Consider the following 23,030-nt stretch of genomic DNA (forward strand, 5'->3'; position numbering starts at 1 on the left):
GCTGTTTCATCAGTGTAGAAACATTCTTTTTTGATTTGGTTGTGCTGATTATCAATAATAAGCCATTAATATCTTTTAAATATCAAGAGAAATTAACTACAGTCTAAGAATACCACTCAATGAATTTTCACAAAGAAAGCACACCTGTATAACCAGCACTTAAGTCAAGCGGAAAATTGCCAACATCTCAGACACCCCCAACCCCGGCCTTCTTCTAATCAATACTACTCCACCAAAGGGAACCTTCTTCCATAGGAACGTACATTGTAAAGACTAATGGAGGGGGTGTTAGCACATTCTTTTAATAAGTCCACAGACTCCTTTAGGCCTTTGAGAACAATCTGGCATTTTAAGAAGAGAATAGTTTTCTGACACTGAAGTATTTCATGCTAAACATGTCAAAGTGCTTTTTACATCATCAGTAATATGCTTTGACATGTTTAATATGAAAGCCTTCAGGGGCAGACAGTTATTTTCCCTTCTTAAAATAGAGAATGAGGCAGGGTTTAACTACATGAAAAAGCTCATGATTAAAAAAACAACAGCAGTAATCAATCTGTCGTGGCTTCACTAGAATGCCCATTAGTCAGTCATGCAAACTTCACTAGACATGGAGATGTGGAAAGTGAACTGGAATGAACCTCTGTTCTTTCTTATCCCATGCATTCAGGTAATTTTATTTTTTTGTATTTTTCACTAATGTCTGGATGGAATTCATATCTCTCCTTCCTTCTTCTCTGTTTCAAAGGTCATGCTGATCTACACTGACAATTAATTATATGCTCTGAATAATGTATGAATATCCAAGAAAATCCTTTGAAAGATATCCAGTTTCCTATTTCTTAGAGTTATTTCCCCATCCTAATTTTTCTGTTTTACTTCATGTTATATGTTTTTAAATTACTTAAAACAAACAAACATAAACAGGAGGTCATTACAATTCTTGTTCCCAAATGTTTAGTTTGGCATCTGATGCAAGGCCTCAATTGCAGGCTGGAACGCCAGAAGCTCGAGCTGAAGACAAGAATGTGGTGCGCAGGCGTGATTTGAATTCAGGAAGAGTGTTTATATTTTCCCAAGGGCCTCATTAACAAGAGTCAAGCCCTAACTGTTACTACCAACACATTTTAACAGATTAACTTTTCTGATTTGTGAAGTAGAGTATCATCTTATATGCGTACATCTTTAAAAAACCTTCTCTTCCAACTGCCCTTTAAGCTACTACAGAAAGTTTAACAGTCAGTCCTTATCACACTGGAAAATGTGTTTTTGTTAAATATCCCGTGGCGCATATTCACCCAATAGAGTTTTATTTTTTGATATTTCAAAATTAGAAACAACCTAAATGTCCATCCATAGGGGACTGGTTAAATGAATTATGTTAAAATGGAATACTGTGTGTTTACTAAAAAGAATTATACTTACCTACATTTGTTGATATGGTTGTAAAACCTCCTGAGTCATTTGATCCTGTATGTTTAAATATATTTTGCTATATACCTCTGTGTGTGTGTTGTAATGCAAAATATATTTTAATAAACAAAAGAAAAATGTGGTCAATGATCTCTAGGAGGTGGGCTAGGAGAGATTTTGCTTCCTGCTATATAATCCTTTGTTTAAATATATGATATATGATTATATCTTAGTTTTAAAAAGAGAAAACCAGTTTAAATGGACCATTGTATTGTTTTGTGTCTATTTTTTATATGTCCTATTTCAACCCTTTTTCTTTACATTTAAAAAGTATATTCAGAATCCTCTCCGGAGCTTTGGCTAAAACAGCATACAGGTTTGACTTGAGTGTCCTAGACAGAGAAGGCCAGAGTTTTGGTTTCCCATTTAAGCCATGCCGTACTTAGAGGGAGAGGCTGACCAATGAAGTCAGTGCCAAAACTGACAGTGGTACTGGGGTCGGGGAGAGTTCTCTAGCTCAGTTTCCTACTCATTCATCTGGGTGTGTTTTGTGGCTTTAATAGGATTAGAGAAACATTTGCATTGAGGCTTCAGGAGGATTTTCATGCTGCTCAACTCACAGAGCAGTATAAACCCACAGGATTAAGAATGGGGTTTCTGTGAAGTGAGTAGGGTAAGAAGTGTACATGCATCTGGTTCCCTCCTTGTTTTCTACTTGCTAAGGAAGGCACTCCAAGATGTTGGGGACAGAAACGTATGTGTAGGCAAGGGCATAGTTTTCAAGGAGACGTGGTATGATGTGTTTTTTAAGGAAGTTGTTACAACTGTTTAAGAAGAAAGGCAAGTCCAATTGCAAGTGGTTTGTTGAAAATAAGACCAATAGAGAAAATGACTTGTCTCTCAAATATGTTATCCCATCATTGTTTGCTTAATCTTCCATATGTATTATTTCTCGACCTTGATTTTTCCTACATTTTGAGTCCCATAAATATTGAAGTTATTCTTCCTGACTACAATTCAGAGACCGATATTACCTCTTGTAATTTAGGTGAATACTGACTTGCTCCAGCAGTCATCTGAACCGGAGGTAGAAGTAACACCCTCAAGAAACTGAGAATGCTAAAAAATAGCATCCAGTTAGGATCTGTGGTGGGTTGTATTCTCCTAAGAAGGCCACAGCAGTGTTTCCAGGCCAGCATTCTCTTGCCACTCTCCGTCGGTCAGCAGAGTCTGTTTCTCCTCCCCTGAGTCTGGGGCCGATCTTTTTGAATGTCCCAACAGATAGAATGTGATGGATATGACACTCATGATTTTGAGGCTGGATCATAATAGGCAATAAGACTTCCACCTATCTCTTTTTCTCTCTTGAAACACTCACTTGTGAAATCTGACCACCAGGCAATGACAAAATTGAAAGTAGCCTATGTGGGGGGACAAGCATCAACCATCAGATATGAGAGTGAATGAGTCCTCAGATGATTCTAGCTCCTAGCCTTCAAGTCTGCCAACTGAGGTCGCAAACATCATGGAGCAAAGATAGGCTGTCACAGCTGCACCATATTCCAGTTCCTAACCCACCGAATATGTGATCATAATAAATGGTTGTTTTACACCACAGAGTTTGGGGGTAATTTGTTTTGCAGCCATAGTGACTGGTACATGGCCACTTCTCCTCCACTCAGAGATGGATAAGGAAGCATCTGCAGACAAGGGCAAAGTTCTTTTTGAGAGAAAATTTGTGTCTGTACAGTGTGGCCTAGATTCAAATAGTACTTTTTAAAAGATACAAGTAGCTAATATTTTATTTGAGATGCACAGAGAATAGTGATGAGAGAATTGGTTATTAAAATCTACTGAAGGAAGCAGAGCTTATGCATCCAGAGACCACTGAAAGGAGTCTCCTTAGATCCAACTAAGCACTCCTTGAGGTTCCAGGACGTTTTAGGACTTAGAATGTTATATGCTAATGGATCATTCCAAAATACTGTCTTTTCAGAGAGATTTCAATATGTCATTAATTAGTTCTTCTGGTTTTAGAAGCACAAAATTACCAATGTCGTAAAAAATTTAGTCTGGAACATTCACTGTATTAATAGATCTAACAAAGTTTAGAAAATGAGTGATTCCCAATAACAGTTCCCGGTTTTCAGTGATAGAAATTAAGAAACTTGACACTTTGTTCATTTTATTGTTTTGTTATGAATTTCAAAATGTATATAATTTTCAAATAAATTTATAAATTATCGTTACTAATTCTTTTATTCCCCCGTTCGTCCTGATTAGGTACCATAAAAATAAAGGCACTCAGTTATCAATTATTTACAATGCAAACCTCTATTTCATGTGATATTGTATTTTATTAATAGATTATGTAAATTTAAAGAATACCATCACTAGTGTACTGAGTATTTTATAAAATAATTTGCAGGTTTTTTAAAATCATTTAAAATAATTTATACATCTTTTTGAAGGTAAATATACCATTTGACTCTTGAAAATTTTGAAAATGTATTACGGTATTTTTTTCCTAAAGTACAGTTACTAAAATAAATTAGTAAGTATCTCTTCTCTTTTTGTTCTTTATTCAATAAATTCAGCAAACGTTTAGTCAGCCCCTGCGATGTACCAGGTACTGTTTTAGACCCTGGAGATACAGAAGTAAATACATCAGAATCCCCATTTTCCTTAGGGTTTTCTAGGGAGCTTACTTTTAATGGGGTATGGGACTGACAATAAACAAATGTATGATATTTGGGGATGATAAATGTCATGAGAAAGGATCAATAGTTAGTGATGCACATGAAGAGTAGGGGTACTATTTTAAAGTGAGTGAGAGCAGTCCTCAGTGATGAACTGAGCTGGCATTTAAGAAGAGATGTGAATGTACAGAGTGATAAGTCATGAAGCTATCTAGAAGAAGGACATTCCAGATAGAGAGAACACCATGTGCAATGGGCGGATGTAGAACGAGTACTTGGTTGTATTTGAGAAAGGACAAGGAAGGCAGGATGGCTGAAGCAAAGTGAGCAATGGGAAGACTGTTAGGAAGTGAAGTTTTAAAAGTTTGCCCAAAAGGAAAGTGAAAAAAATGATTTACGTGGAGGGGTGACTATATCAAATGCTATCATGGACTTATAATTGAGCAGTCCTTAATTAATGTCATCTCTGATGATCTCACAGTGAAGGGACTTCAGAAATTATAATTTAATCTCTGAAAAGGCTCAGTGGATTTATGATCATAGCAAGTCTTTTTAATTTTTAAATATATACATTTCAGAGAAGTAAATGGAGTGATCACTATTGAGTTTTAAGCATAAGATATATTACTAGGATAAAAATGGTAGGGAATGCTGGATGAATATAAAAGTTTAAAGAAAGAGAGGAACAAATAGGCTTCTTGCTCTTGTTAATAGGCATTTAACTTTCCTCCATGTCTTTTCATGATTTGATAGCTCATTTCTTTTTTTGTGCTGAATAATATTCCATTGCCTGAATGTACTACAGTTTATCCATTCACTTATTGGAGGACATCTTAGTTGCTTTCAAGTTTTGGCAGTTATGAAGAAAGCTGCTATAAACATCCATGTTCAGGTTTTTGTGTGGACATAAATTTTCAACTCCTTTGGGTAAATACCAAGGAGCACAATTGCTGGACCATATGAGAAGAGTATATTTAGTTTTGTAAGAAACCACCAAATTGCCTTCCAAAGTGGCTGCACCATTTTGCATTCCCACCAGCAATGAATAAGAGCTGCTCCATATCCCCACCACCGTTTGGTGATGTCAGTTTTCCAGATTTTGGTCATTCTAATAAGTGTGTAGTGGTATCTCATTTCAGTATGCGTTTCTCTGAGGACACATGATGTGGAACATCTTTTCATATGTTTGTTTGCCATCTAGTTATCTGCTTTGGTAAGGTATTTGCTAAGGTCTTTGACCCATTTTTTTAATCAGGTTATTTTCTTATTGTTGATTTTTTTAAATTTTATTTATTTATTTTTGGCTGTGTTGGGTCTTCGTTTCTGTGCAAGGGCTTTCTCTAGTTGTGGCGAGCAGGGGCCACTCTTCATCGCGGTGCGCGGGCCTCTCACTGTTGCGGCCTCTCTTGTTGCGGAGCACAAGCTCCAGACGCGCAGGCTCAGTAGTTGTGGCTCACGGGCCTAGTTGCTCCACGGCATGTGGGATCTTCCCAGACCAGGGCTCGAATCCGTGTCCGCTGCATTGGCAGGCAGATTCTCAACCACTGTGCCGCCAGGGAAGCCCCCTTATTGTTGATTTTTAAGAATTCATTGTATATTTGAATTATAGGCTTTTGTCAGATATGTCTTTTGAAATATTTTCTCCCAGTCTGTGACTTGTCTTCTCATCCTCTTGATACTGTCTTTCACAGGACAGAAATCATTAATTTTAATGAATTATGGCTTATCAATTATTACATGGATTGTGTCTTCATTATTGTTTATAAAAAGTCATCACCATACCCAAGGTCATTTAGTTTTTCTCCTATGTTGTCACCTTGGAGTTTCATAGTTTTGCAATATACTTTTAGGTCTGTGATCCATTTTGAGTTAAGTTTTGTGAAGGGTATAAGATCTGTATCTAGATTTTTTTTTTTTTTTTTTTTTTGCCCTTTGATGTCCAGTTTTTCCAGCAGCATTTGTTGAAAAGACAATCTTTTTTCAATTGTATTGTCTTTGCTCATTTGTCAGAGATCAGTTGATATATTTATGGGGGTCTATTTCTGTACTCTCTATTCTGTTCATTGATCTATTTGTCTATTCTTTCATCAGTACCACACTGTCTTGATTACTGTAGCTTTATAGTAAGTCTTGAAGTCTGGTAGCATCAGTCCTCCAATGTTGTTCTTCTCCTTCAGTATTGAGTTGGCTCTCTTGGGTCTTTTGCGTCTCCATATAAACTTTAGAATCAGTTTACTGACATTCACAAAATAACTTGCTGGGATTTTGATTGGGATTGCATTGAATCTACAGAGTGGGTTAGAAAGAACTGACATCTTGACAATATTGGGCTTATCCATGAACATGCAGTATCTATCCTATTTAGTTCTTTGATTTTTATCCATCAGTTTTATAGTCATCCTCATATTGGTCTTGTACATATTGGTTAACATCTATACCTAAGTATTTCATTGTGTGTTTAATTTAAAATTCCACTTGTTCATTATTATATTATATAATAATATAATTATTACATTACATTATAAGTATAATATATAGTTATTATATAATTATATATATTATATAGGAAAGAAATTGACTTTTGTATATCAACCTTGTATCCTGCAAACTTGCAATAATTGCTCACTAGTTCTGAGAATTTTTGTCAATTCTGTAAGATTTTCTACAGAGTCAATCATGCCATCTTTATCATAAAACAAAGACAGTTTCATATCTTCCTTTCAAATCTGTATACCTTTTATTTCCTTTTCTTGTCTTACTGCATTAGCAAGGACTTCTAGTATGATAATGAAAGGAGTGGCTAAGAGGGCACATCCTTGCCTTGTACCTGATCTTAGTGGGAAAGCTTTGAGTTTACCACCTAAACTATGATGTTAGCTCAAGGGTTTTTGTAGATAGTCTCTTTTAAGTTGAGAAAGTTCCCACCCTTCCTAGTCTACTGAGAGTTTTTATCATAAGTATGTGTTGGATTTTGTCACACAATTTTCTGTATCTATGGATATGATCATGTGATTTTTCTTATTTAGCTTGTTGATGTGATGATTACATAATTAATTCTTTTTATAGTGTTTATTTATTTTTACTTGTTGACAGTTTGCTTTATTTATTTATTTATGGCTGTGTTGGGTCTTCGTTTCCGTGCGAGGGCTTTCTCTAGTTGTGGCAAGCGGGGGCCACTCTTCATCGCGGTGCGCGGGCCTCTCACTATCGCGGCCTCTCTTGTTGCGGAGCACAGGCTCCAGACGCGCAGGCTCAGTAATTGTGGCTCACGGGCCCAGTTGCTCCACGGCATGTGGGATCTTCCCAGACCAGGGCTCGAACCCATGTCCCCTGCATTGGCAGGCAGATTCTCAACCACTGCGCCACCAGGGAAGCCCCCATAATTAATTTTTGAATGTTGAACTAGCCTTGCATACTTGGGATAAAGCCCATTTGGTCATTGTATATAATTCTTTTGATACTTTTTGGGGTTGATTTGCTAATATTTTGTCGAGGATTTTTTCATCTGCGTTCATGAGAGATGTCTGTAGTTTTCTCTTCATGTCTTTGGCTTTGGTATTAGGGTAATGCTTGCCTCATAGAATAAGTTAGGAAGTATTCCCTCGGCTTCTTTCCTCTGATTCCATATAGCTTTTGACTGCTAAAGTTTCAAAGAAAAATAGACAGAACCAACCTCTGTTCAGAGAATATGACTAGATTTTTAGTTTATCATACTTAACATTTAACAGATTTTTAATATATATGGTTATATTCAGAGTCACTATATTGGCATTTCCTAAAGACTTTAAACTCCATCGTGTCTTTTATTTAGAGAAATCTGGGCATACATCAGCAAAACTATCATTTTTCATCCAAGCATAGTGATACCTATGTAGTAAATGAGGTGATAAGTCATTTGGATAGGTCATACCCATGGAATTTCTATATGATAATAGTCTGCATTTGTTTTACCACACACCATTTAGATTACTTGATCCTTCTGTTCCCTTGCATAATGTCATTTGTTTACATTAAAACACAAGAAGAAGGAGTTTCAGTGTATTGGCTGGATTGCCTTAATTAAGTGGATCCTCAGACTGTACACTGTAGTGGAGAAAGAACAGATGTCTTGGGACTGTGTTGCTACTTTATATGGTATTTCAGGAGTATCTCAAATGCAGTGTTCACTTATGGATAACTTTTTTTTAATAAAATTATCCCCCCACCTTCATTAATCTTACTTCCCAGTTCCAGTGCATTTGTAATGCTTGGTGAAGATGGGTTACACTTAAGTTAACTTTGCCAGATATTTTTCTGAACCTTTCTCACCTGTAAATGTAAATATATAAATATAAATATAGGTGATGAGAATTTTTATTAATTGAGATGGTTATTTAGGAATTCTAGTTTACAATCATTTGCTTATTTTGTATGTATAAAAAAGCAAATACAGAAGATCATTGTTACTTAGTTGACAAGAAAAGTAAATGATTGAAATAGAAACAGAAGTCATATAATACCTTTTATACCAGCCTTACAAATGCCTCTGGGCTATATACCATCAGTTTATGAAATTTCTTCCCAAAATTCCACCAATTCTGCTTTGCAAATTCCCTACAGATTTTTAAAGGAAGGAAGAGAAGATTCTTGGTCTTTTCTTGTTTTCATTTGTATATCAAATGATATACAATCATTACTTGCAATCATTACTGGATTGTCCTATTTTATGGGAAAGCCTTTTAACTTTAACATTGTAACATAGCATAGGTATACTTTTCATCTTAGTGAGAGAAGGATAGTATATGATTAGGAGTGTGTGGTTTTGAATCAGATTTCCTGGATTAAAACTGAGCTTTGCTGTTTATTAGATTCATAAACTTGGGCAAGTACTTTAACCTTTCTTGGCCACATTTTGTTCATCTGTAAAATGGAGATTAAAATAGTCCCTACTTCACATAGGATTATTATGAGAACTAAATGAGTTACCCCATGTAGAGTGCTTACATTACTTGGCACATAAAAAGTTCACTTTTGGTGTTAGCTGTTAGTGCTGTTATTTTATTGAGTTCCCTAACTGTATAGTTGAGATCAGAATGTCTTTGGTTCTACTCACTCTGTCTTGAAGTATTTGTTAAATACGTTTTTGTTCCAGAAGTGGTTTGTGACAACTTAAAATATATGTATTATTAAATTTCATGGTGAATGGAAAATGAACACCAAATAATGAGTGTGAAGCTGATAGAGAGTCAATATAAATATATATTTATATTTATGCCACAATGTCCTGTCCACTTACCAAAGTTAAAATTGCTTGGAATTTCCTGGGGACAAAACTATCATATTTTATCCATAATATTCATAATTTTTAAATTGATTAGGAACTTTATGTTTCTTTCCAGATATTATAAGTTAACTTGCTTGCCTAGGGAAAATTTCACTGCTGTAGTTTTAAATCCATCCCCTTTATGTTCTTTTTTTAACATTTTTAGGTGTTTTTCACTCTTCTAGTTTGTGGATGAAATACTCTAGCAGAGAACAGGGAAAAAAATAAAAGAGGCACTTGCCAATGCAACTTGCATACATATATGTTCAGGTGATGGGCATAACGTGATCATTATGATTATTTTATTTTTATTTTTTATCATTCATATACTCTTAAGCCATTACAGGATATTTTATTCTATTAGTTGTTTTTCAGTGCCCAAATTAAAATTTCCAATTCAGTGGAAATTTCAGTCTCACGGACAACATTTTGAGCCTCAAGTAAATTTTTGTTTCTATTATACTAGTAGACACATACAGTGTAAACTTGGTACCTTTAGCACTGGGATTTATATTTGCCTCCTAGTAACAGAAACTAGAAATAACAATGGCATAAGCAAGTCCAGAGGTAAGCAGTTTAAAGCTACGGAAGCTTAGCAAAATCATAAAAGATTCAGGATCCTTCTGACTTTGTACTTTTTTAATCTGTAGCACTGGCCTACATGATTAGCGCTATAGAATGGCAGCTGGAGCTCCAGTAAACACATTTGTGACAGAGGAAAAAGGAAAGATGCAAGAACCAAAAAGGGAAAAAAAATTCGGGACAGGCATCTGTCCCACTTTTAAGGAGCTGTTTTGGAGTTCCTCCCCAACAACTTGCACTCACGTCTCTTTAGCTACCCCTGGCAGCAATAAGGGAATGATACCTGGAGGATGTTCCCATTTTGCCTAGGACTAAACTGTAATTTTATTGGTAAGAAAGAAGAGTGGATATTGGAGAAAGAACTCTCAAGCTTTGCCATAATCCCTGACTTCTCATATCTTCTGTTTGGAAGGTGTCCAGTGTTAAATTTCTTCAGCATCTTCTCTTTGAGCAGGTGCTATTACCATTTTTAGGCAATAATATCCAAATTTAGCTTTCTTAATTTAAACCAAACCTCCTTTACTTGCTTACAAGGAGGAAGGTTAGGGTTTTCCTACATTTCTCAATCCAGCTGGGATTTTAGGAGGACTGACAGGTGCTTTCCCACTTGGTTCACTCAGTAGGATAAATCTGTTTAAAATGTGCCAGACAGATGGTGTTGTGTTTTTTCCAGGCTTCAGTGATCAAGTACACACTGTAAAATCCTGAATGACGAAGAAGAGCAGCCCTATTTAAAATGAGAGGAAAAAAGTCCATTCTCACTAACTTCCATTTGATTAAATGTTTCTTTGTTCCATTGGTTCTATTTTGAATACTGAGGATTTCCTAATGGGAATCAGGTGTGCATCCCAGCTGCAGAGCAGCACACCCTTGGGCACATAGCCCCTTCTCTCAGTAGTGGAAACGAAGATAAGCACAGATTCTCAAAGCCTCAGAGGTACCCCAAGGTGAGGTCTGTCCTACACAGTGCCTTTATGAACATTTCCCCTTTCTTTCGTTATGGACCTAGAAAGAAGTAATCAATTGTTTTTATATACAGCCACTGAGGTTTACAGATTCTTTAAGGCATGTGTGATGTATTTGATGTGCCAGTTTTTCTTTAAATGCTTCTGTTGCATTTTCAGGGAAGCATTTGTATGTTAATACAACAGAAACCTTCCTGGACCTACCTTTTAGGAAGAGAAGATAATTACATGTTTTAAAGACGATATCTAGAGGGATTTTGGCATCTTGACAAGTTTCTGCACAAGTGTACACAATGCAATAAACCCCTACATATTTATAGCAAAACAGATACTGTGCCAAAGCCCCCAGCCGTACCTGAAGTTCTTATCTGAGAAGGCACTGTACTATTGTGGTTTAGAGAATAGCTTAGTGTGATACACAGCTGGATTTGAATCCTGGCCCTGCCACTTGGGCAAGTCATAACATCTCTAAGCCTTAGTGGCCTCATTCAGAGTTTCAGGAGAATAAAGATGAGATAATGCACAGTAGAGGTTTTCCAGTGATGCCCCGCACTTATGTAATTTCCTTACCTTGAGCCTGGGCTGGACGAAGCAAAGTTGGCTTTTGGGAAGATCATGGCCTCTATCTTGGGCGCTGTCTTGCTCTCTTGGCGTGCTCTCATTCTCTCTCGGTTGCTTGCTTTGGGAGAGTCAGCTATCGTGTTATTAGGCACCCTTGTGGAGAAGCTCACATGAGCTCTGTTGGAAGTGGTTGTTTTGAGGCCTGTCAGCAGCCGCTCGGTGAGCTTGGAAGCAGCTTCTTCCCCTGCTGGACTTTGAGCTGACTGCAACCCAGCCACAGCTTCATCGTAACCCCTCAGTAGAGACCACGTGTGAGAGGCGCTCAGGCTGCACCCAGTTTCCTGACCCACAAAAATGGGGAGACCATAAATATTTGTTGTTTTTTGTTTTAAACCACTAGGTTTGGGTTGATTTGTTACACAGTAATTGGTAACTAATACAACACAATAAGTAGATTCACCTGTGCATAGCAGGTAATAATAGTAACACTGTTCTCAAAACAAGAGAAGATCAGACTCCATCCAGGACTGTTAATTTTGCCCTGTAAATCAACTTCAATATATGTGTGCAGAGAGCTCAGAAATAAGCCTTGTGTACAGTTCTTTGCATGCTTTTGTACATTGAAGTATAAAAAGGCAAAATATATCAGTTATCTGAGAATTTTAAGATAGCACAGGAAGACAAGAACCCAAGAGGTCATGTAATTCTTTCTCCTACTTCAAAATAAGGTGAAATTTAAATTGCTGAAAATCAAAACAGAAGAGCCCTACAGAGAGTAATTGGCAGATATTGTTCCTTGGGTTGACACAAAAGAATTGCTAAAATCTTTAAAACTTGATGAAAATACAAGAGTTTGTGTTTGTTGTACTTGAACAATTTGTTACTTAACAATATTTGTTTGGGATTTTTATGTTATTTAATTTACAAAAGGCCATCCTACAGATTGCAATATTTGCACTAACCAAGGTCTTAAAAAAATGTAGAACAAGGCTATTCATGGTTTGGGAGCATGTAACAAATTTTATTAAAAACTTTATGTGGAATGTCATATTAAAATCAGTTAGTCTGTCTTGCCAGAATCAATCCATTTTTTATTTGAGATAAATTCTTGCCATTGAACTCTAGAAAGTAGGATATGGAACTTATTAATAGGTAAATACAACCTTATGGATCAGAGCCCTAAGATGGGATTACTGTACAATTACTATTCTACTATACAATTTTAGTTACCTTTTCTTTCGTTCTAAAATTTTCCTAAATCTGTGGTTTTTAAAAATGTTTTGGAAATTGTCTGAATTCGGAGTAAAGCAGTTGTTACCAGAATTATATTCTTTTCAAATTTATTAAACCTCACATATGGAAGTTTATACTAGAAAGTCTAGTGTCTACATTCACTCACTACCACAGTGCATCCTTTTCTGGCCAACTGCTGTTGCTTAACTTATAAGATCGAATAAGATTGTATTCCAAGGTGGTATGCCTGCACATTAAGGTCTGGAATACATATTGGTTTATGCTGCCCAGATGATTTAGTGAAGAGCAAAAATGAGTATTCCCATTTCCCAGTGGATTCTATGGTAGTTTGGGATAAAAAGGCAGAACTGCCCAAATATGTACAACTTATTTTAGATGATTCAAAAACAGAGAATTGACTTACCCTAAGACATCTTAAAACAAAAACAAAACAAAGCAAAACTCACAGTTCTTTAGTTGTGGCCAATGGGGTTTAAGACTCTTTATACCCGTTTTCCATTTACTCTGAAAGAGCATCTGTAATTCATCTTGTGCTTGGTGGAAAGTTACACAACTAATTTATATGTTGATATTTTTTAACTAAATAGATAGACTTGAAATATATTTCAAAGTTGAAAAAGTTTCTCAAAGAGAGTAGGAGATGTGAACTCCGGAGTGAGAGTCTTCATGGGACGTGATGGCCTGTGAATGTTTTGGTAAAGAGGTCAGGTCTACATTTTCAGAAGTTCAGGTCCAGGCAACTGGCACTGCCTTAGTTCAAATCAGTCTCCTGATCATATTGAATCTTTTAGAGTTAGAGTCATTCTAAACATGTATTTATATCACTATTATCCTCAAGTTGGTTCAAAGTCTCTTCCAGCATGATTTACAATAATGACATAGTTATATTCCCAGAGAGGGGATGTTCTATCTCAGCTTCAGCTTTATATACAATATATCCCTCTTGCAGTCAGATTTACTTCTCTGCAAATATAAAGAAAAGAGTATTTATTACTTATCTGAAAATATAAAGACTATTTTAAAAGAGAAACTCTTTATGGTTGGTATACCCGTAATAAGACAGATACTATAGAACTTCCATTAATGCTACAGTAATATTACAGATAAGTCTAAATTTTCTTAGGCTGAAATGCAGAATTTGAGGATACAGGATAAAGGTAAAGATGGTGGTATTTAAAGCAAAAATGTTTAGCTGTCACAATAAAAAGAATCACCACTCAAGAATAACAATCATCTTCAAGTCTGTGAGTCCTTATTGTTTGTTCATAAAACGAACCAGCCCATTATGAGTATGTATGCATATTACGTTCTAAAATTGATTCATAATCTACTTCCTTCATGGCTACATTGAGAGAAAGGATAGTTACATCATCTCACCCAGAATGGTTGTCAGCACCTTTCTGGTCATAGTGCTGGTACTCTAGGGGTGAATCCTATCTGTCCATTGTCAAATGTCCATTGTCAAATTGTGAGGGCACAGAATCTGCTTGATACATAGTAGGGTTTATTAAGCAAAGATAAACTCAGGCTAATACTTTTAAATGTATTTTGAAGAAGTATATTTTTTATGTGTAGGAGGACATATTAGGTTTGTGAAATTGGTCTGTTAACAGTGTATCAGTTTTCCACAGCTGTAAAATGTAGATGTTAGACTAAGCAGTCTCAAAATCTCTTACCAGTAAAATTCCATGATTATTTATTAAGGGGAAACTGAACCAGTATAATATTCTCCCTATATATACAGTCTGTTTTTAGTCTAGGGGAGTTCTCAAGAAAAATTGAGTTGTGGTGTATTTTCCAAAGAATGCTTTACACACACACACACAATTCCAAGGTTTAAAAGCTTGAGAAACGTTACCGATGCTCTAGCCATTTTGGCAATTCACAATGCTTATTATTAGCACAAAAGCTATATAAAAGTATAAAAGAAACCTTTTTTATCCTGCATTTCCAAAATTCCCTCCAGTTCATCATAACTCAAATGGCACCATCATTCTAAGAATCACCTTCTACTTCTCTTTTCCTTTCATCCATACTTCTAATCCATCAGCAACTCAAGTTGGTCCTATCTAAAAATATATTTTAAACCTGACCTGCTGCTTAAGCCTCTCCTGCCAACAGTCTGATTAACTTTATATTTTCCCCAGACCGAAAGTCTCCTAACTGGGTTTTCTTCTTCTGCTCTTGCCCCCCAACAATCTCTTGTCCCCAGTACAAGTGTGATTGTCATCGTTGTTGTTGTGGCCGTGCTGCACGGCTTGCAGGGTCTCAGTGCCCCAACCAGGGATTGAACCCAGGCCGTGGCGGTGAGAGCGCCGAGTCCTAGCCACGAGGCCACCAGAGAACTCCCTACAAGTGTGATATTTTTCAGACATAGAATATGGTCACACCCTTGCTCAAAACTCTCCAGAGTCTTCCGATGACCTATAGCGCCCTTCCCGCTCTGGCCACTGTCTACTTCTCTGATCTTCTCTCCTACCAGTCCTCCCCTCACCTTGCTCATTTTGCTCCTGTCTTCTTTATTTATTGCCAGGCCTCATTCAAGCCAAGTCTGAGCCCACATTTTGGACTTTCCTCCTGCGGTTTCATCTGCCTTGTAACTTTCTTTCCTGATGCTTTTGCATGGTTGGTTTTCTCTAATCATCCCACCCAAAAGATGTCCCCTCTGTCCCTGTCAAATCCTTTACCCTACTTTGTTAATTTTTTATAATACTGATCTCTACCTGAAGAATATTAATTTGTCTCCTCAAACTAAAATATAAACTAAAGTAAACTGTAAAGTATATAAGAGCAGAGAATTGTTTTCTTCACCACTGTATTTCTCTAGTGCCTGAAACAGTGCCTGGCACATAGTAGGTACTGAATAAATATTGAATAAATGAATGAATGAAAGAATATATGAGTACTCCTAAACTCCACTAAATTCAGACCTCCTTTCTCAGTGTCACTAAACGGTCTTTGTTCCTGCTAATCTGCTTTCCTAGAATTTCTTCCACATCTTGCTCCTCTTTAAGGAGACACTCTTGGTACTCTGTTCCAGTCCTCTTCAAATCTTGCTCGACCTCTGTGACGTTTTCTCTGCTACATTCTCCCACAATGATCTCTCCCCGATTCTGACCTTCCACTGGACTCAGTCTTTACTGTATATATCATCACATAATTGTTCTTTAATGATTGTGTATGTCTCTTCAAAAAGATTATATACTTCTTAAGGACAAGACCACACTATATGTATACTTTTTTTATATATATAAATTTGTTTATTTATTTTTGGCTGTGTTTGGTCTTCGTTGCTGCGTGAGGGTTTTCTCTAGTTGTGGCGAGCGGGGGCTACTCGTCCTTGCCGTGTGCGGGCTTCTCATTGTGGTGGCTTCTCTTGTGGTGGAGCACAGGCTCTAGGCGCATGGGCTACAGTAGTTGTGGCACACGGGCTCTAGAGCGCAGGCTCAGTAGTTGTGGCTCACGGGCTTAGCTGCTCCGCAGCATGTGGGATCTTCCCAGACCAGGGCTTGAACCCGTGTCCCCTGCATTGGCAGGCGGATTCTTAACCACCGCACCACCAGGGAAGTCCTATATGTATACTTTTTGGGGGCTCAGAGCAATAATGCACTACTAGTGGCAGTCTTAACTTTGTTACTGGTCAGCTGATTGACCAATCAATGGATTGGCTCAATCTCAAGCACGTAAATGAAACAGCTTGTGGATATGTGTGTATGTGTGGGGGATGCATATAAAGTCAGAAAAATAAAGGCATTCATACCCGAGCAGCACTGTTAAAAGGGCAGCGTTGCAATAAAAACTGAAGAACTATTTCACTTCTTATCAGAAGGTGTAAATAGTCCTTCTTACCCAATGGTATTACATCTACTGGGAAATCCGCCTGAGTAATCACAGTTCCGGATCATCATACTTGACCTTTCTTCAATGCCCACAAAAGAGCTTGTTAGTGAATGTGAAAATGGAATCCATTAAACATATTACTAAACATAAAACATATGTTTATGAGTAATTTTCTATCAGTGGATTTGCTGGATATCTCTTTTTAAGCATAAGTTTAAAATATGTAGGAGGGCAGGTTGGAAAAGTAACAGCGATAAAGGTAGGCCTAATATTTTCACATCTTCTGGTATATCTTATTGGTGAAAGCCCAGAAGATATTGAAATCACAATTAGTACTGTGTATTTAATATTTAATATATATATTAATTATATATACATATATTTTATATACATATATATATTCAAAAACAATGTATCAGATTTTCTGGGATGTAAACAGTGTTCTTAACAGTCCCATTAAAATAAGCCTTTTTTTTTTTCTGTAGCTGAATTTGAATTTTGCTCTCTTGACCAGTATGAGTTCACCATGCATCATATTGTGTTTTGGTGATAGGAAATAAAAGCTAAGGTCTAGAGATGCTTTGTTTTTCTTTTACTATGGCATGAAATACTAATGGAAAGGTAAATCTAATACAGGAAATTATTGGAAAGTCGTGTCTTCTTTTTACCCCCTAAGCTTAATATTAACTTTTTTTTTTTTTTTTGCGGTTGTGGCCTCCCCCGTTGCGGAGCACAGGCTCCAGATGCGCAGGCTCAGCAGCCATGGCTCACGGGCCTAGCTGCTCCGCGGCATGTGGGATCTTCCCGGACCGGGGCACGAACCCGTGTCCCCTGCATCGGCAGGCGGACTCTCAACCACTGCGCCACCAGGGAAGCCCAGTATTAACTTTTAATAAGTAGTATGTATGCTTTTAAATGGTTTTCAGCAGTATGCTAGCAAACTGAAGAGATGACAAAGAGGGAAAAAAAGATTTATAAAGCCCAGGTGTGTGTTTCAGAAGCCTCAGAATTTCCAGGGGTTTTTTTCAGGTATCTGAAAGAGCTGAACAGCACCTGAAGCAACAGTAAATAGAAGGGAAAACAAAGCAGTTAGAGCTACACTGTTATGAAGAGATTGTAAATCCTACAGCCAGTGTTTGCTGCAGCTACCCTGGACATAACATTGTCAGCGTGAAGTCACAGAATACAAATCTTTGATTCACTTTGAGATGAAAGCCACAAAACCAGAACTAAGTCCCACTCTTCAAGGGTGCAAAAAGAATATTTTGCCAAAATTCTTCTTGCCTCAATAAAGGATAATAAGGTCATGCCTAATAAAACTGAAACTGTTGAAATTCAGGAAGTCGCCAAGAACATCAGTTTGATGCACTTGTTTCAGAGAGAGGAATTGTCCCTGAACTATAAGAGAAAGGTCTCAAGTGTCCCCCTCATAGACGTGATCTTACATACCATGCCCAGAAAGCACCCACCAAATTGGAATCTTAGATCTGAAATGGCCCAGTTTATCTTCTTCCTCACAGAGTATCAGTCACCTTCTTGCCCCTTAAAGTGTTGAACTCCTGTTTATTTAGTGGATTCTTGCCTTCAGACAGTTCTGAGGAGGCATGGGGAAAGATGTGAAGTTTAGCTACCTAAACCCAAAGTCAGTACATCCATCATCTTACGGTTTCTAGTTCCAGGGTGACCTTTAACACAAACAAGACAAGGGGAGTGCTTAGTATGTTTAAATTGAAATCTCTCAAACTTTTTTGTCCTTGTACATATCCTTGCTTTTTAAGAAATTACAGGATATTCATTCTGATGCATAACCCGGAGGATTGTTACTTAACAACAATCGCAGGTTGATTGCTAGTTTGTGCAATTATGAGTTTGTGCTATACGCTATCAAAAGGAGAAGTTTCTCCTCTATCTAACATTCATAAATTCTAAGATATTAAATCAATTTTGTTTTTAATTGAATTCCTGATTGTTTGGGGTGTGGCTTCTAAAAGACTTTGAATTATTATATCTAATGTATGTGTGTGTGTATATATATATATATATATATATGTGCATGTTATGAACCATAATAGTAAAACAACCCCCCATGAAGCCACCTCCAAAATGAATCAACATATTTCATCCTGATTCCATCTTCCAAATACAACTATCCTGTTGTGTGTTTTTTAATAAATTTATTTATTAATTTATTATTTATTTTTGGCTGCATTGGGACTTTGTTTCTTCGCCCCTTGGAGGGAGCGGGGCGGGGGGGCGATACTTTACATTGCGGTTGTGCGGGCTTCTCATGGCTTCTCATGGTTGCCATGGCTTCTCATGGTTGCCATGGCTTCTCTTGTTGCGGAGCAAGGACTCTAGGCACGCGAGCTTTAGTAGTTGTGGCTCCCGGGCTCTAGAGCACAGGCTCAGTAGTTGTGGTGCACGGGCCTACTTGCTCCGCGGCATGTGGGATCCTCCTGGACCAGGGCTTGAACCCATGTCCCCTGCACTGGCAGGCGAATTCTTAACCACTGCACCACCAGGGAAGCCCTATCCTCAGTTTTGATTGCATAATATCCTTGGCCTTAAAAAGAAAAGTTATATTGCCTATTGATGTAACTCAAAATAATATACTTTTAAATTTTGCTTGGTTTTTGCATTTTATGAGAAAAAGGGTATTGAACTATCTGTAGTCTGATTGTTTCCTTTTTAAATTCAATTTTATTACAAGTGTTTATTAATTTATATTTTTCTGAAATATTTGATGGTATGGTTGGTAATATGGTAGGTAATGTGTGATATATTAACATTTATTATACAGTTGTAATAATTAAGACAGCATTATATTTGCATTTGCATAGGGATAGGTGAATTGTCTATGGAGTTAGAGTAGGGAGCCTGAAGACAGATTCATACATATGTGGAAACCTGATTTATGACAGAAGTAGCATTGCAGATGACATATTTTTTGGCTCAAGCAGTTTCTATAAGATATGCTAGCATAGGTATACAGAGGACTGTGTTGATAGGTGTTCATTACAGCATTGATTATAATAGCAAAAGATAAGGAACAATTCAAATGTCTATCAATAGAATAATTTTTAAATAAGTAATAAAATAATCCATTATATAAAATTATAAATATACAATGGAAAACTATGCAACTGTTTAAAAAGAAAACAGGGAAAACTGGCCCTCCCATACACTACAGATGGGACTGATAAATTGGTACTCTCACTCTGGAAAGCAATTTGGTAATAACTATCACAGTTTAAAATATGCAAGTCCTTACAGACAACCCAATTAAAAAATGGGCAGAAGAACTGAATAGACATTTTTCCAAAGAGGAAATGCAGATGGCCAACAGGCACATGAAAAGATGCTCGACATCGCTAATCATCAGGGAAATGCAAATTGAAACCACAATGAGGTATCACCTCACACCTGTCAGAATGGCTGTCATCAGAAAGAACAGAACTTAAAAATGTTGGCAAGGATGTGGAGAAAAGTGAACCCCCTCCTACACTGTTGGTGGGAATGCAAGTCGGTGCAGCCGCTGTGGAAAACAATATGGAGGTTTCTCAAAAAACTAAAAATAGAACTACCATATGACCCAGCAATTCCACAGGTGGGTATATAACCAAAAAAACAAAAACACTAATTCAGAAAGATACATGTACCCCAATGTTCATTGCAGCACTATTTACAATTGCCAAGGTATGGAAGCAACCTAAGTGTCCATCAACAGGTGATGGATAAAGAAGATGTGGTATGTGTGTGTATATATATAGATATAGATATATATCTATATATATACACACACACACAATGGAATATTGCTCGGCCATAAAAATGAATTAAATTTTGCCATTTGCAACAACATGGATGGACTTGGAGGGCATTATGCTAAATGAAATAAATCAGACAATGAAAGACAAATATTGTATGATATCACTTATATGTGGAATCTAAAAAATAAACTAGTGAATAAAACAAAAAAGAAGCAGACTCACAGATATAGAAAACAAAATAGTGGTTACCAGTGGAGAGAGAGAAGGGGGGAGGGACAGTGTAGGGGTAGAACTGAAAAAGGGATTATATGAAATCATCTGTGTGAAGTTTTGAAATTATAAAGCACTATAGAATTTAAAGAATCTTTCATTCAATAAAAAAATGAAATAAATAATTAAAAGAAGCACTGGACATGAATGGATGAAGAGGGGTGACTGGCTAGGTGTCTGTCTAATCAAAAGGCTGGCTTTCCCCATCTAGAATGTTGCGGATTACTCCGTGGATTCTGGAACACTGAAAACAACAACTGCACAGGCAGTAAAAATGAATTACAGATACTTTGGCATCTAAGAGAGAAGTATGTGTCTAATCAGTCCATTGACTAATATTTTTATGTCAATTACTTAGAAGTGTCAGAAATTTTACTTTTTATCTTAGTGAGATATTTTTTCATTAATTTCATTTATTCTTCCCATATTTACTGACGGCCTTGTGTATTGAACCTCTGCTTTTTGTCTTGCTCCTCTCCTAGTCTATTCTTCCTACAGCGCCCATGTGAACATACTAACATATGTTCAACCGCAATTATATCATTATTATTTTTGCATCTAAAAAAATAAATAAAATAAAATATGCAAATCTTATGATGTAGAAATTCCATGTATTAGAATCTGTCCAAGAGAAACCCTTGGACAACTTCTGAAGGGAGTGCACTCAGGTTGTAAATTTCCTTGTTGCTTCATAAACAAGACAAAATTGGAATAAACTTACATGTCTATCAACGGGAAAGTGGCTAAATAAATCATGGAATGCAGTCAAGCAGTTTCTTGAAAATGAAATAGGAAAAATTTCCAGTAATGACAGTGGAAGAAAGTGATTATGTGAACCCTGCCATAGTTAACAATTACAAGATCTTGACCGAATATTTTTTAAAAACCTATCTTTAAATGCTTGAAAACACCCAAAGTAGACAGAAACCACTAGGAGTGGACCGGACCAAGGTGTTGGTATACCCTTCTGTACTATTTGAATTTGGACCAAGTGCAAAATAATTTTATAAAACCGCAAATAATTAGATTTCAATCTGTTTTATGTGTATTAAAATGAAACATTAAAAATTTCAACTTTAGTCTCCTACATAGCTTTTAAATTAGGTTAAGCATGTTTTTACTTTTAGAATTAAAAGTGCATCTATCATTTCCTAGTAGATTGCCTTGCTCTATTCAGGTTAAGTATTTATTGATTCAGTCAATCTCAGCAAATATTTATTGAATGTCGAACATGTGGCCAGACCCTCTTCTAGATGCTGAGGTACGATAGTCAGCAAGACAGACAACTCTCTGCTTACCTGGGGTTTATCTTGTAATGAACTGTCTTATTTGATAGAGACTTGTAAGCAGAAGGTATATACTCACCTAAAGGTATCATCTGAGAGAGGAAGAAAAAAAAAAAACCCATGTGAAAAAAGGATAAACAGGAATCTTACTTCTTTATGTACATTATAATCCCAAAATATTAGAATTGAAGGGAGTCTTAGTAGTTTTCAATCTTTTTACATGAGGATTTTGCTCAATATAATATATTGTTTTTTAATTAATTCTTAGGATACTTCAAAATTTTAATCTTTCATTTTTTCAGTCATTTTGAATTCAGTGGATTATGGATGTGTAATTTAATAGAGAATTCTTGTTTGGATTTGTCTTTTTTCTTTCATGTTGGGGGGAGCATGTAGGAGGAATAGTCAAGTTTTACATAAATATGACAGGTGTGTATCATGAAATGGAATTTATTTGGCTTTCTTTTGAGTTCCTCCATTCTATAACCTGTAGGTAATGTGTTGTCGTTGGTTATTTTTACACAATGAGCAATTTTTTAGGGCAGAAGAGTTAGAAACCCTTTTTTGATGTATCCAATAATCCTTACCATCCAGAAAGTTCTTTGTTATATGACTTTTATTACTAAGCCTCTATGGTTTTGTTCACTGTATTTGTTATTGATACACTAAAACAATCCTAATAAAAAATCTGTAACTCAACGGGAAAACCAAGTCAAATTTGTTTCAACAATATCACATGTTTCTTAAACCTTTCCCAAGAACTTTCTCTAATTTCAGGAAATTGTTTATATCCTCACCTGTCTTTTGTCCCAGTTAAACTCTATGCATGGAGTAATTATGCTGTTTTTCTATACCATGTTTTTCTTCTGTTTTTTGCATCTGTTATATTTTTTATGATATTTGTGGATGTCTAGTCTGTATATTCATTAAGAACTGGTATTTTTATACTATTTTATATTATCTGAAACCACTCTGATCAGATTTATGGTATTTCTCCAATAACTGAATACCAACATCAATTATAAAATTGTAATGATTATCATCTCAGCTTAGATGATAGGCCAGAAATAGTGACTGCACTGTCTCTG

At 36.5% G+C, this 23,030-nt stretch overlaps 1 protein-coding gene across 21 annotated transcripts in view; it reads left to right on the forward strand.

Annotated features, from left to right (window-relative positions):
• CCDC91 (coiled-coil domain containing 91) overlaps positions 1 to 23,030 on the forward strand; it is a 410,464-nt gene that overhangs the window by 352,324 nt on the left and 35,110 nt on the right. For 2 of the 21 annotated variants that reach the window (XR_007470043.1, XR_007470044.1), the window contains one exon: positions 19,943 to 20,223. The exons of 16 other annotated variants lie outside the window; for them this stretch is intronic. Coding sequence is in view for 3 of the 5 variants with exons in the window: in XM_049694213.1 (XP_049550170.1) it covers positions 993 to 1,091 (99 nt within the window). In the remaining 2 variants the exon portion in view is untranslated. 3 more of the 21 variants (XM_049694213.1, XM_049694219.1, XM_049694218.1) reach the window with 3 other exon arrangements.

This window comes from Orcinus orca, chromosome 11 (genome assembly GCF_937001465.1).
Source record: "Orcinus orca chromosome 11, mOrcOrc1.1, whole genome shotgun sequence".
NCBI classification, from domain to species: Eukaryota; Metazoa; Chordata; class Mammalia; order Artiodactyla; family Delphinidae; genus Orcinus; species Orcinus orca.